This window comes from Buteo buteo, chromosome 6, assembly GCF_964188355.1.
Source record: "Buteo buteo chromosome 6, bButBut1.hap1.1, whole genome shotgun sequence".
Classification (NCBI taxonomy): domain Eukaryota; kingdom Metazoa; phylum Chordata; class Aves; order Accipitriformes; family Accipitridae; genus Buteo; species Buteo buteo.
In genome coordinates, this window is record NC_134176.1 from 8,966,480 (window position 1) to 8,979,946 (window position 13,467).

A 13,467-nucleotide genomic window follows, 5' to 3' on the forward strand; every position below is an offset into this window, starting at 1 on the left:
AACGTGGTCCTAAAGCAAGTTCCTGTAACGTCAGATGTTTCCATCTTTTACCAGTACCTTTTTAAGAGAAAGCAAAAAGTCCCTTCAACCAAGCAGTTAAATATGCTACCAGTGCAGTGCTTAGTTTTGTTGTCTGTTCCCTCCTTTCCTGTTCTCTCCTGAATATTGGGTTCCCAAACTGGGATGACTGTGGCATAATAACAGTTGTACACAACTGTCCTCTGTAAATACAATGCATGGCAATGGCTAATGTTCACCACTGCACATGCTTTGGGTGGAATGTATCTGGCCAAAACTAGACATGGTATCTGAGCTCGTTATCTGGATTCATTATATAATCAATAGAGTAAAATAGGCAATCGGGGCTGTGACTCCCCTCATCCCTTAAGTAACTGTCAAATTAATTGTTCAAATGAATTGTGCTCAGAAAAGCCTCTTTCTGCTGACTGGAAATGTCCCTAGGGTGCTTAGCTTCAATGGAGGTGTCAGTGTTATGTCTGATGAATTCTACCCTTCATTTCCTATAGAATCTGATTTTTTTTTTTTTTTCATTTACTGTACTGTTTAGTGATAGTCAGATGAGTTAGTAAGCTCAGTCTTCAAAAATGTAATTTGTTAGCATTAAGCGTTCTTACATAAATCACTAATGTATGTGCCAGGAGAGAGTCATGTAATAGCAATGGAATAAGTAGGTTTTACTTATTTTTGCAGAAAAAAAATCCAGTTTAAAATGGTCAAATTAAATGAAGTATGTTCTGAGAGTAATGCTTTGAATTTCTTTTATATTTGTACGTCTGGGTTTTTTTGGTTTTGGTTTTTTTTTTTATGATGGTGATGATTGGCTTTGTTTCAAGAATTTAGCAGAGGTAAGGATTGCTGCTAGGGAATCTTGATGAGTTCACATTCTTTATTCATCTCTTGCAGGCTCAGTTTGACATCACGGTCAGCAGTGAAATCATGGCAGTTTTAGCACTGTCGGATGGCTTGGATGATATGAAAAAGCGACTGGGCAGAATCGTGGTAGCTTCCAGCAGGAGAGGAGAACCAGTTACAACAGATGACCTTGTAAGAGAGTCATTCAGTTCTCAAATGCTTTTTCCTAGTACTTCCAGAAGTCCATGGATTGAAAAGCATAGAGACATTTCTGTACAGAAAATCCCTTAGCATCTGGAAGATCAAAGACAAAAATCTTAGCCCCAGGAGTTAACAAAGGTTTTTTTACTTCAGTGTGGCTAGCACCTTACCTAGAGAGTGTGTGTGTGCATGTGATCTGGGCAGGGACAAACGGTCCTCTGTGATGTGCTATGTGTCAAGTTGAAGCTAGCAGCATAGGAATTAATGGGGAAATACATGGTGGCTTCTAGATAAAAAGCATATTTATGAATCAGAAGAACTCAAAATGCATCCTGCTGGCCATCTTGTTTCTCAGGTTCCCTGGAGTGAGGAAGACATTGAGCAGGAGAAAAGGCTCATGCAAATTTAATTACAGATGATGAAATACCTTATTCTGGGAGGTTGTGAATGCTATAAAAGCCAAACCCTTTGCAAATTTTGCAAGGTCTCCGTAAGGCAGCCTTTGTTGAGGGACACAAATCCTTCATTTCCACTGTGTGAAATACTTTATGTAGTAGCACTGGTGCTGTCTTATTACCAGTACGTAAAGCAGTCCTAAGCAGCAGTTGCAAGCTGCGACACTGTCTTGCAGCTGTCATACAATAATTATTAGTACAGTTCTTGGCATGTTTGTGGAGTGTGTCAACTAGCACTCTCCCCAGTGGTGCTTCAGCGTGGTTTCAGGGGAATAGCCTGTGTCCCAGACACTTCTTCCAATAAATGTTTTGAAGATGGCAACCCTGTTTGGATAAGGGAAGGGGAATTGAGCCCTGTATGTGAACTGTGCCCTGCCACTTGGCCTCAAGACAGAGAACAGGCTCAGGACTTTTGTACTAGTCAATAGAGACACGATACTGGTGCTTACTGCTGTCCTGTATAGTAGGTATTTCACAGCCTGCTTTGCAAAAGACAAGAGTATTACAAATTTGCATGATGTGGTGTTAATGAGGTTTGTCTTGCATTTTCTGAATGAACATTTCCAATGGGATAGAAGAATCCACAGGGTGGGTATCCTGACCTCTGTTTCCAATAAGGTGGGACACAGGACTAAGGCTTACCCAGCTCTTGCTATCTTGCTGTGGGTTTTTTTGTTTTCTTGTGTTTGGGGGGTTTTTTTGTTTGTTTTGCTTCCTTCCAGGATAAGCCTAAGAAACAGTAGATTAGCAACACGGCCTGACTCTGGCCTTGTAGGAAAAGGGCTAGGCTGGGAACTGTTTAACTGTAAATGTCCTTATGAGAGACATTTGTTGGAAATGAGGGAGGGCATGTGCCAAAGTTCTGTAGGCAGCTTTGAGATCTTAGTTCCTACTGCTAGCATGCTGCCAGTTTAACCTTAAGTACCTGGGTTAAACCCTGTTCTGGAAAACAGGAGTCTCTCCTGCTGCCCATCAGCAGTGGAGGCAGATGGTGTTTGGATAGGGAGTTGCTTTGAGTTTTATGTAGAGTCCAGGTGATAGAAGTCTTTTGTCTCAAGATTTTTTTTTAATTTTTTTTTTTTTTTACTTTTAAATCTAATTATATTTAACTTTGTCCATTGCAACTGTGGAATGGAGGATGGTTATCAGACCTGTCTAACAGGTTCTCTTGAATGTTATATGTTTGCACTGATGGCAGCCATTGGCTTGCATGTTAGGACTGTTAACGTGCTCCTTATGCTGGCAGAAACAGTGATTGCAGAGACCAGACTGGCACAATAGGATGTCTAAGTCCTTCTGCTGTGATACAACCAATGTTGCGAGTGTGCTAACAGGAAGTGCAAAGAAACTGGGAATAAATGTGGAATCAAAAACTGACTACAGGTTTTTAGAGATGGGGTGTATTGAAGTGCCACTGAGTGACACAGGTCTGAAATGTCGCCATGGAAATCTCGCTCTGTAGTTTTCATTATTCTGGAGATGACTGAAGTTTAAAGCTTATCCATTAAATGTTAAATAAGCTTTCATGTGGCAAGATTGAAACTAATGAAACAAAGCAGTGAATGTCTTTTAAAAAAAAATATCTTTCATATAATTGAGTGCTGCAATCCAATTAAAATTAAAAGGGAAGAAAAAGAAATCATGGTTCAAGGTTTTCATAACTTCATAACTGTGAACATTTGGCTCAATACCCATATAGCAATTCTAGTTACTTTTGCAAGTGCTGGGTAACAGTCGGTTCAGTTTCCCCTGAACTGTATTAGTCACAAGGATGACCAAACCCTCATTTTCTCTCCCAAAGCAGATGTGGATGAAATCACAAGCTTTCACTTTGCAGGAAGCTGAATTGCAGCAGGATATACTGCTGCACCTCGGAGGAAACATGGGCTCCAGTGTTTGCCTTTCATGATGTCAGCCTGGTCTTTCTCATGAGCACAGAGGTTCACTTTAAAAGTTATTTCTGCACAAGAGACTTGGGCAGGATGTTAAATAATCTTTCATGTGGCACAAGAGACTCGGGCAGGATGTAGCAGCTTTTTAGGACATTTAAAGGCCAGTATGTAGAGCCTAGTTGCTGAAATGAGGAAGGAAAAAAGTCTAAGACAAATATACCTGCAAAACCTAAGCACGTTGCTTTGTGCCACTGAATGGGCTACAGTAAACCATACGTACCTAAGGGTTGCCTCTCACTGCTATTGTTTACTAACCTTGCTATAGCATTGAAGCAGCAATTGTTCTTTATGCTTTCACTACAAAGTGATGGCCAAGCATGGTCATGACCAAGAGGTTGCCCCCAGCAGAAATCACAGATCCTGTTAGAAGAATGTAAAGGTCATTATTCTGCCTTGCCCTGAGTAGAGTTGGTTACATCTAGAGCAACTGCTGGTTCTGGTCCTTAAAGCTCACCAGGATAAAAGCAGAGCCTTGACACTGCATAGGAACTGTCTCAAGGTCTCGGTACACCTGGAAACTGATTGCCCTTTTTTTCTTTTAGGGTGTGACTGGTGCTCTGGCTGTCTTGATGAAAGATGCTGTTAAACCAAACCTCATGCAGACACTAGAGGTGAGCACAGATGATTTGCTATATGTGCATTTTCAGAGCCAAGAAGCAACCAGTTTAGTTCATTCATCAAAATCAGCGTGGGCTTACTCAGCTTAGAGTTAGAGGTTTATTGTGGCTTCCTACCTAAGGTTCAGCTACGGCAGAAGGCTACCTTCTTTCTAGGTCTGCCATTGGCATGTGGGATGACCCGGAGGAAATGCATGAAACTTTGCTGTGTCTCTGTTCTGTTGTCTTTAATGCCAGGAGGTGTTTTGGGAATCTAAATGTTGTGGATGCAGGAGAACAGCAAAGAGTTGCTGGAATTTAGCCATCCTTTTCCTAAGCGGATTAATATCTCCACTTGTGCAGATTATTATAATCCTGTTTGCCCTGTAGTCCTTATGACTGATAACAAATGTTTGATGAGAAGGCTCTAAGATCTGTCTTCTAAAAGCATTTTTCTTCACCTTCAGGTACCATAGTACTTAGTTCCTGAAATGCTGCAGATTTGCTAAATTGTACCCTCTGATTTTCTTTCTCTCTCTCTCCCACAACCCCCCTTTTCTAGGGAACACCGGTGTTTGTTCATGCTGGACCTTTTGCCAATATTGCACATGGGAATTCTTCAGTGTTGGCAGACAAAATAGCACTGAAGCTTGTGGGTGAAGAGGGTTTTGTTGGTAAGTGTGTGGAACGTGGTTTTTGTTTGCTTTTTGTTTTTTTGTTTGCAGGGAGGGATCTGCCTGGTTGTTTGTGTTTTTGGGTTTTTTTACCATGACTGTCTTTGGGGTTTTTTTGTCTTGGAAGAAGCTTCTGATTTATGTAATCAGAGCGTGATTTCTCTACCCAGCAACCTCTCACAAGCTTCTTTTCTTTTAATTCCTACTCTAGTTACAGAAGCAGGATTTGGTGCAGACATAGGCATGGAGAAATTCTTTAATATTAAGTGCCGCTATTCTGGTCTCCGGCCTCATGTGGTGGTGTTGGTTGCTACTGTCCGAGCTCTGAAAATGCATGGAGGAGGGCCTGCAGTAAGTACTAGGAAAGGTTTTCTTTAGGCGTGAGGGGCTGTTACTGTTCTGATCCAGTCACTTAAAGCCCTGTAGGGTTTGATCTACTTGTAATTGTCTTGAGGTTTGCAGTAGGAAAAGGAATCCATATGTCCCTGTTGCTAGTAACCTGCTTCATTGTAGTATGTTACAGGTACATACCTGCTTGTTTTATTGTTCTAATGAAGTGCTTGTATGCTGGGGCACTTGTGATACTGCCACAGTCAGTCATTTGTTGTGCTGTGAGTGCATGTGCAGTCTTTTATTCTTCCTTTTATGTTTTTTCTTAGAAAAAACAATCAGCCTGGAGTAGAATGTTGTATCTTGATGCCATTTAATAAGAATGAAGCAAGAATTGCTGTCATGGATAAAAATCTTATGGGGTTCCATGTTTTTCTTTTTCTTTTTTTTCCCAGGTCACTGCCGGGGTACCTTTACCAAAGGAGTACATGGAAGAGGTAACCTCCTTTACCTTTTGTGACAATTGACCAACTAACTGCAGTCATGACACGATGTTGTCATTCAGTACACGCCTGGATAGCTAGCATGTCATTTCTTCAGCTGCCAGGGAAATGCTTCCTCATACAAGCTGTAATTTTGGGGGGGGGGGGGGAGGGTGTGGTTTGGGGTTTGGGTTTTTTTACGATGTTACTTTGGCTTTGCTCTTTGAAGCATTTATTATACTTGACCTAGCCTTTTCATTTCTCCTGAGCTCATGCAATTGTCTGTGCGCTCAGTTTTTCATAGTAATATCTACTCCTTGTCCCCTGACCCTCTCAGTATAGAGTAATTGCTTGGCTGAAATATTGTTTCTGAAAATATTCACAGTGCCTCTCTAATTACTCTCTTCTTAGCAGCAGCAGTTTCTGGTTTTATTTCCCCCCACCATTTGCAAGCAGAGAGGAAGGTGAACCAAAGTCTCAGCTTCTATCCTTGTGCCTTGAATGGTTGTGTACACTTGGATAATTGGTCTGGCTGTCTTTACATTGCTGCAGCTTTTTCACTTGTGGAGCTTCTGTATGGATTATTCTTTGCATAGGAAGGAATGAAATGTCTGGATTTCCATGAATAGTCTCTGATGCTGCAAAATGTAAATACGTGTAAACCGAAAGCTGTTGCCACAGACTTCAAACAACTGTCTTGAAATTCACTGCTAATGATATTTAATACATAAAGAGGAATGTGTCAGAGTAAAATGAGGCTTTACTGTGGGGAGTTAATGAGCATGGGCATTAACTTACTAAGAATAACAGAAAAAAAATGATAAAAAGTGATTTCTCTTGCCTTGGCTTGGCAGCTGAAACCAGCGATCATTAGAAGTAGTCATTCCTTTTCTTTTCTTCCATCAAAGAGCATGCACTGGTCTGGACTGCTCAGAAAGTAGCACTGGGGATTTGCCTTTGTGGTTTCATTCCCATTTTGACATTTTTATCATTAGCTGTGGACGTAGTGGATTTGGAACAAAAGTTTCACTGCCCCTGATAAAACGTGTTTCCTGCTTGCTGTCTTCTTTACAGAATCTTCAACTGTTGGCAAAAGGCTGTAGCAACCTAAACAAGCAAATCCAAAATGCACGGATGTTTGGTGTCCCAGTAGTAGTGGCTGTCAATGCTTTCAGGTGAGTGAGCTGGGACATGGAAGTGATGCATGGGTATAAAATTGTGTCACTTTATCTGCTATGTTTAACAGAACCTCTGGTTTTCAGTACTGTCAATGTATTGTTTGCAGCATTTTGCATTGTTGGAAGATGCTGAATAAATAGGGGAGCTCTGCATAGTCATTTCAAATGTATTCCTTAGTTTAAATTAGCTTAGGATTTTATGACTATTATCTTCCATCACTTACACCGTGACAGGCCAGATTACTGAGGACAAGAGGTGCCTGTGATGATGTGAAATCTAAGCTCACAATAGATGGTGAGGTGCCTGTGCTGTCGACGACACTGTGTTCAGTAGTCTGCTGTGTGGAATAATTATGCCCCGCTAAGAAGCGTTTCGGGCTCTGCACGTTGTACTGCACAGGAAATAGAATCTGTGTGTCATCTTTTTATGCAAGCAGAAGTGCTTTGAACTGGTGTGTTAAAGCTGATGCCAGTTGAAGCAGAGTAGCCAGCTAAGGATTCCTCATCTGAAGTAAATGCATATTGGCTGATGTAGAGAAATTATGGTTTTTAGCTTGTTGTGTGCACATGATATAGCACACCTTAGCATCTCTAAATCAGCAATACTAACGCCTTTTTGAGTTTGGTCATGGAAACAGGATTTGCATTGCCAATACAGGACAGAAACGGCAGAAAGTCTGGAACGCTGCTGTGTCAGTAGTCATGGGTTTCTGCATGTAGTTCCAGAGCTATCTGTTGCTGTCTGTTCCTCTGTGGAGTAGCTTCCTTCACCAAGGTGGAGAAGGCTGTGGTGGATAGCCCCTCAGCAGCTTCCTGATGGCTGGATACTGATTTCTTTGGACAGCTTTTGGATCTTGTCAAGAGAGAAATGGTTAGAACCAACAGATAATTTACTGTGTGCACACTCCGGTACAAATGTGTGAACTTTTCTCCTTACAGAACAGATACAAAGGCTGAACTGGCCCTTGTAGTACAACTGGCAAAGGAAGCAGGAGCGTTTGATGCTGTGGAGTGCACTCACTGGGCAGAGGGAGGTAAAGGAGCGGTTGCACTGGCCCAAGCTGTTCAGAGAGCATCGCAGACGCCCAGCAACTTCACATTCCTCTATAATGTGGAGGTAAGAACTCAAAGTATTACAGAGGTGCTTTGTTTATAAGGTGGAGATCAGCTGGTTTCACTAGCTTAAGTTGACTTAAGTTGACTTGAAGGCTGACTGACAGGCTGCTCTGAGAAACTGAGAAGAAATTTTATTTTAGAGCATAACACTTATTCCACCTGTCTCAAAGACCTAGTTAGTCAGTTCTTGTCGTTTTGACTACCCAGTGAAATACTGCTTACTTTTGACACTGAAAGCTGCTGCTGTGACTCTGCTAGAGATGACAAACAGGTTTCTTCCATGGCAGCCATGTTCCAGGCTAAGGGGAAGTTTAGTTCTTGAACTTGAGACATGCATTCCTGTCAGAGCATGGACTGGAACAAGCCTGACCAAACCTGTTACCTTACTGCAGAGCTTCTGGGTGCACTGGTTGCTCAGGATGGGAATCTATACACCAGGCTATGGAATGGAATTTGTCCATTTTTAACTTTTTTTTTTCCTCTACAAGTAAGTCTTATAGAGTCATACTACAGGTTGGGGTGGAAGAGAGCGTGTGTGTGTGTTTCTAATGACTTTGTACATTAAGCATATTTGACAATTGATTTGGAGGTAATGAAGTCACTGTTAGTTCCCAGGTTATGGCCTGAATCCTCCTTTAATAGCAAGCACCTATTCAAGAACCTAATGAGGTGCAGAGCTATGTCGTCATACCTGTTTTAGCTCCTTAACAGATGCTTTCAATTTTTCTTCTTTAACCTGTTTTATTTGTGCTTTTATTTAACCATTAACTTGTATACCCTCAAATTATTTTTGTCTGCTTTTTGACTTAAACTTGAGAGAGAATAAAGATGCCTCTTTTGCAGTGGGGGTAATTAATATGTAAGCACAGCTTATAAGAAATACTGTTGTGTACCTTTTTGTTTCTGACTGTAGTAAACTAGTTTTGCCCTCTTACCAGGAGAAACAACTGCAACAAGATAAATGTGTTTTGAAAACCCCCAAATTACTGTATAGCTTTGTTCTACAGCAAATGGGAAAAGCTCTTGTATCTGCAGATGGGCATTACACGACACGTATGAAGGACTGTGAAGCTGCTGTGATGTTACGGCTCTTTGTAGTTTGGCCACGCTGACTTGCCTGTCTTTTTTTTTTTTTTTTTTTTTTTCCCTAGCTCCCTGTTATAGATAAGATCAGGCTTATTGCACAGCAGATCTATGGGGCAAGTGACATTGAGCTACTTCCAGAAGCACAAAAGAAAGTCGCTTTGTACACTAAGCAAGTGAGTGTTCCACGTCACCTGATACCAGTGGTGCTTTTCATTTAAAACGTTCATATTGAACAGTGGTCTTCAAACTGTGTGTGAAGTGAGTCATCACTCAAATCATGTCCTTGTCCAGGACTTGCTAGATGCTGCTATGGCAGAGGAGGAAGAGGAGGTGGTATGGGGAGGGAGAAACTGGCCCTGGCTTCTAGTGGAAAAGACAGAACTCATCTGGCCCAGTAGCACATGTGTGATAGTGTATGGTGAGAGAAGGCCAAGAGGATTCAGTGATCTTTCTCTACGGTACTCTCCAATCCTTGACCAGTTTGGGAATTAGGGAACTACAAGTGGTCACATTGGTGCTAAATAGTCTCAGTTTTTTGTGTTGTTTTTTTTTTTTTATCTTGTTCCACTGAGTCGTGTAATCAGTTTTTGAACCCATATGGATTTTTGCCAGTCACAATTATGTTGGGGAGAGAGTTCCACAGGTGATACAATACTTCTTGTGGAAAAACCATGTACTTTTATAAGTTTTGAACCTGACACCTGGTTGTTGAATTAGATGCTTTCTGGTTGTGTTGCTTTTACTCTTCTCAAGCATGACATTCTTGTGAATTTACCTGCTTCTGCATTAATGAAGGTCTGTAAAGAGCTTTGAAGGGAAGAGCAATGTGAGAATTAGCCATTCTTTGTTTGCAGTGTGCTCAAATAATTTTGCTTTTGCAGTCTATTTACTACTGGCATATATAGTTTCTCGCTTTTATGTTTCTTGTATATTCCTTTACAAGTCTATCAAAATACCGTAGGCATGTAATTGCCACTTCCTTATGACCTGCAATTATATTGATCAAACATTTCTAATTAGCTGACCTCAGCTGAACAAGAACTTTAGCTCTGAGCTATTTAAATAAATGTTTTGGGAAGAGAGTAGACAGTAAGTTAGCTATCAAGGTTGTGTATCTAACACTTCCACACCATTAATTTTTTACTCAGTTGGATGTGCTGGGGGCCATGGTGGTTCTTTCTTTAATACTTAGATAGGGGGCAGGGAGAGAGTTTGAGAGAGGAGGAATGGGAATGCAGAATGGTCAACAGATCTGACAGGCTGTGGATGAAGCAGTTGATGAGGAATGAAATGTCCTAATAAAATGTCTGATCTGCAGAGAATGGCAGAACAGAGCCATTACATTTGTGTACAGGAAGAGTTACTGATTTTTCACTTATTTCTCTCCCCTTTCTCTTGCTTTTCACGGCCTTTCCCAGGGATTTGGAAACCTGCCAATCTGCATGGCTAAAACTCACTTATCCTTGTCTCATGACCCTGAAAAAAAAGGAGCACCTACGGGTTTTATTCTGCCAGTCCGAGACATTCGGGCCAGTGTTGGTGCTGGATTCCTGTATCCACTAGTAGGAACGGTATGTGATTGAGTGAAACCCTCAACTGTGGGGTGAGGTAAAAAAACTTCATATGCATTCCAGTAAGCAGTTACAAAAGATATCTTAAATTAGGAGTGTCTTTGTCATTGATAGTTGGTGTTTTAACAGTCCAGTATATTAGATGCCCTTAAAAGTTTTTTCTCCAGGGTACAGGAAAGCTGAAATAGACCATCTGACCATTTGAATACTTAGCAAGCCCCCTGTGTACTCCTCAGGTCCCCACATCTCTGTCTTCCTGGATTTTGAGGAAAGGGTGAGCTCTGTAGCTAGTCAGTTCTGGGAGTGGCAGTCTGGTAGAGAGTATGGGAGAAATCCTTGGCCCACCTAATTGCTATTGTGACTTTGCGTTCCTGATGAAAGCACTTTACAGTATTGCAGGTGAAGTCTGTGTACACCTGCAGGTTAGGGTAGAACAAGACAATTCCTCCAAAGCTTACAAGGCAAACAACTTTTGATGAGACACCTCCAAAGTGAAGCTGACCTGTATTATTAATCATTTATCAGTCTCCCCTCCCATTTGGTTCTCATGGTTTTGCTGACCATCTGTTTGCTATTCAGCCTGCATCAGTTCCAACAATTCATTTCACTATGCCCTTGAGTTTTTAGTTTCTGTTCTTTGACAAGATTGGCATAACGTCAGCTGAGAGGAGAGAGAGTAGCTACAATGGAAACAGGATCCTGGAATAGCTTTGATATTAATTGCTTGGCAGAAAGAGAGGCTACCTGCAAAATGAGCTAACATTCAGGTTTGCATCCAAAGAAAGAATGTTAGGGTGAAAGGATCCACTGGAAATCTTACCTGGGGAATCTCTTCTGAGCAAATGTTAAGTTACGCTAGGTTATTTTAGGGGATGGAGCAGTTGGAGCGAGCAGCTCTGTCTCTCACTTTGTTTTTGGGCCTGAACCTTTTTCTGAAGTCTTCATGGCAACATGTTTGTATTAATAAGCTTTCAAAAGCATTAGGGGTGCATTGCTCAGATGATGAAATTTGCTGATTTAAGAGTTGGATCCCTTCTTCCTTCAAATGCCAGATAAAGCCAAATATTGGATATCTTTTAATTCTTAAAAAAAAAAAAAAAGGTAGGTAAGGGTTTCCAGATCACCCAACACAAATAAAATAACCACATCCTGATTAAAGTCTGGCTCATCCATCTTTTTAAAGAGTAATGTGTGTTTGGGGATAAAATGAAAGATAGCATGCTTGTTCCTGTTATTAACGGCAGTTTTTGCAAGCCAAGATTTAATCCAAACAACGATTTATTTTATATTTTTTTATAAGCACTGGAGAAGGAAAAGGTACACAGCATTAATGAGCTACACAAGAGAAAGATATTTTCAGACATCTGAAACTAACATTTTGGCTCTTTTTCTGATGTCTTCAGCTTCTATGAAGTTGGACTCTTTCCTTTCTGCTCCCTTCCCAGATTCCTAATGTTTTCTTGGACATGTAGTAAATCATGGTGTTAATTCTGCCAGAATTAACAGTAAGTCTTCTGGTTAGGGACATGAAGATCACTCTTCTGTGGTGTCTACAAAGCCAGGGAAGGGATGTCCTTTTGAGAAGCAATCCAGGGCATTTTGAATCAGATCGCTATTTTAAACCCCTTCAGCAGGAGGTGTCTTAGCCTCAGAATAAATTTTTGGCAGCCACCATTGAACTGTGAGCTGAAAATACAGCAAATATGTAGCTCAATGCAGAAGCTTTTATGAGAGAGTTGAGGTGAAATTAATCACCGGTGCATGCGTATTCTTGTTATCTGAAGTTAATCACAAAGGTATGTCACATTTTATTTTGTCTCAGCTTCTGAGTTCTGGGTTTTTCCCTTTCTGGCTCAAAGTTGAAGCGGTTGTACTTTAATGAAATACTTTGAGGTTTTAAAGGAAATATAATTTCAAAGATTATCTAGATTTAACTTCGAGCATGAAAGATAATGAAAGCAAAATAAATCATTGGGCTCAAATTGGTTGAGTTTCTTTTCTGGTGCTGCTGATGAATTGAAAACAAATTGCTTATTCAGCTCTTTTTTTAGCTCCTAAATGGCATTTTTTTTGAAGTTCCACAAGTGCAATAAATAATACATTCTTAGTTGGTATTGGTTTTATTTGAAATCTTGCAAGGGGAGTGATGATATCCATGTGGTCTAATTTTTTCACATAAATAGTGGGAATTGCCCTGGGTTCTTTTTCAGCACATGTGGTATTGAAGGGGTGGAGGATAATGGAGGAAAAATTCATTTCTTCAGCTCTGAAAATAACTGAGGGCATTAAGCATTGTGGACATTTGTACAGAAAATTAGTAGTCTGGTTTGAAATTATCCTGTACTGCATAGAAATTCAGAGTTTAAGCATACTGCCTTTAAGTAACAGATAGCCGAGTAGGCACTGTGGGCTGCCCTATGGATAGGAAAGGAGGAAAATTGACCATTCCTTTCAAAACAAAGTGCAAGAAACAGTGAATTCAGGCCCATCTTCAGCAATATGGCACCTCCTACTCTATTGAATGTCACTGTCTCAGCTCCTGCTGTGGCCCTCTGAATCTGTAGGTGGAGATCTGCAAAGCTCTATGATTCTTCAGTGATACAGAAATAAATAGGAAGTTTCTTGCTCTGCTTGACCAGAGACTAGCAGTGACTATGGTGAGAACAGGAAAACCCCTCCAGGCATTTTGGATCTCTTGATACCTTAGCTCTTTGAGAGCAAAATATTCATACAACTAAACACAAAGACAAGGAATGACGGTATTCTCTCTAGCCCCTGTATTCTCCATAGCCCCCCTGTTGTCTGTCTGGGAAAGCAGCAGCTCTGACAAAAAGCTAGTGCAGTCCCAGATTCACTACAAAGAGTAGACTTGGAAGTGATTTTTACCTCTGCGTAAGCCATGCAAGACCTGCAGTGGTATGTTACATATCGGACTGGTGTTAGCACTTGCAAA

The 13,467-nt window shown here is 40.9% G+C and overlaps 1 protein-coding gene across 4 annotated transcripts in view; it reads left to right on the plus strand.

Annotated features, from left to right (window-relative positions):
* MTHFD1 (methylenetetrahydrofolate dehydrogenase, cyclohydrolase and formyltetrahydrofolate synthetase 1) overlaps positions 1 to 13,467 on the plus strand; it is a 42,277-nt gene that overhangs the window by 26,219 nt on the left and 2,591 nt on the right. For all 4 annotated transcript variants that reach the window (XM_075029643.1, XM_075029644.1, XM_075029645.1 and 1 more), the window contains 9 exons: positions 925 to 1,065; positions 4,024 to 4,092; positions 4,640 to 4,751; positions 4,963 to 5,102; positions 5,537 to 5,578; positions 6,638 to 6,738; positions 7,681 to 7,858; positions 9,009 to 9,116; positions 10,362 to 10,514. In XM_075029643.1, the coding sequence (XP_074885744.1) occupies positions 925 to 1,065; positions 4,024 to 4,092; positions 4,640 to 4,751; positions 4,963 to 5,102; positions 5,537 to 5,578; positions 6,638 to 6,738; positions 7,681 to 7,858; positions 9,009 to 9,116; positions 10,362 to 10,514 (1,044 nt within the window). The remainder of the gene's footprint in view (positions 1 to 924; positions 1,066 to 4,023; positions 4,093 to 4,639; positions 4,752 to 4,962; positions 5,103 to 5,536; positions 5,579 to 6,637; positions 6,739 to 7,680; positions 7,859 to 9,008; positions 9,117 to 10,361; positions 10,515 to 13,467) is intronic.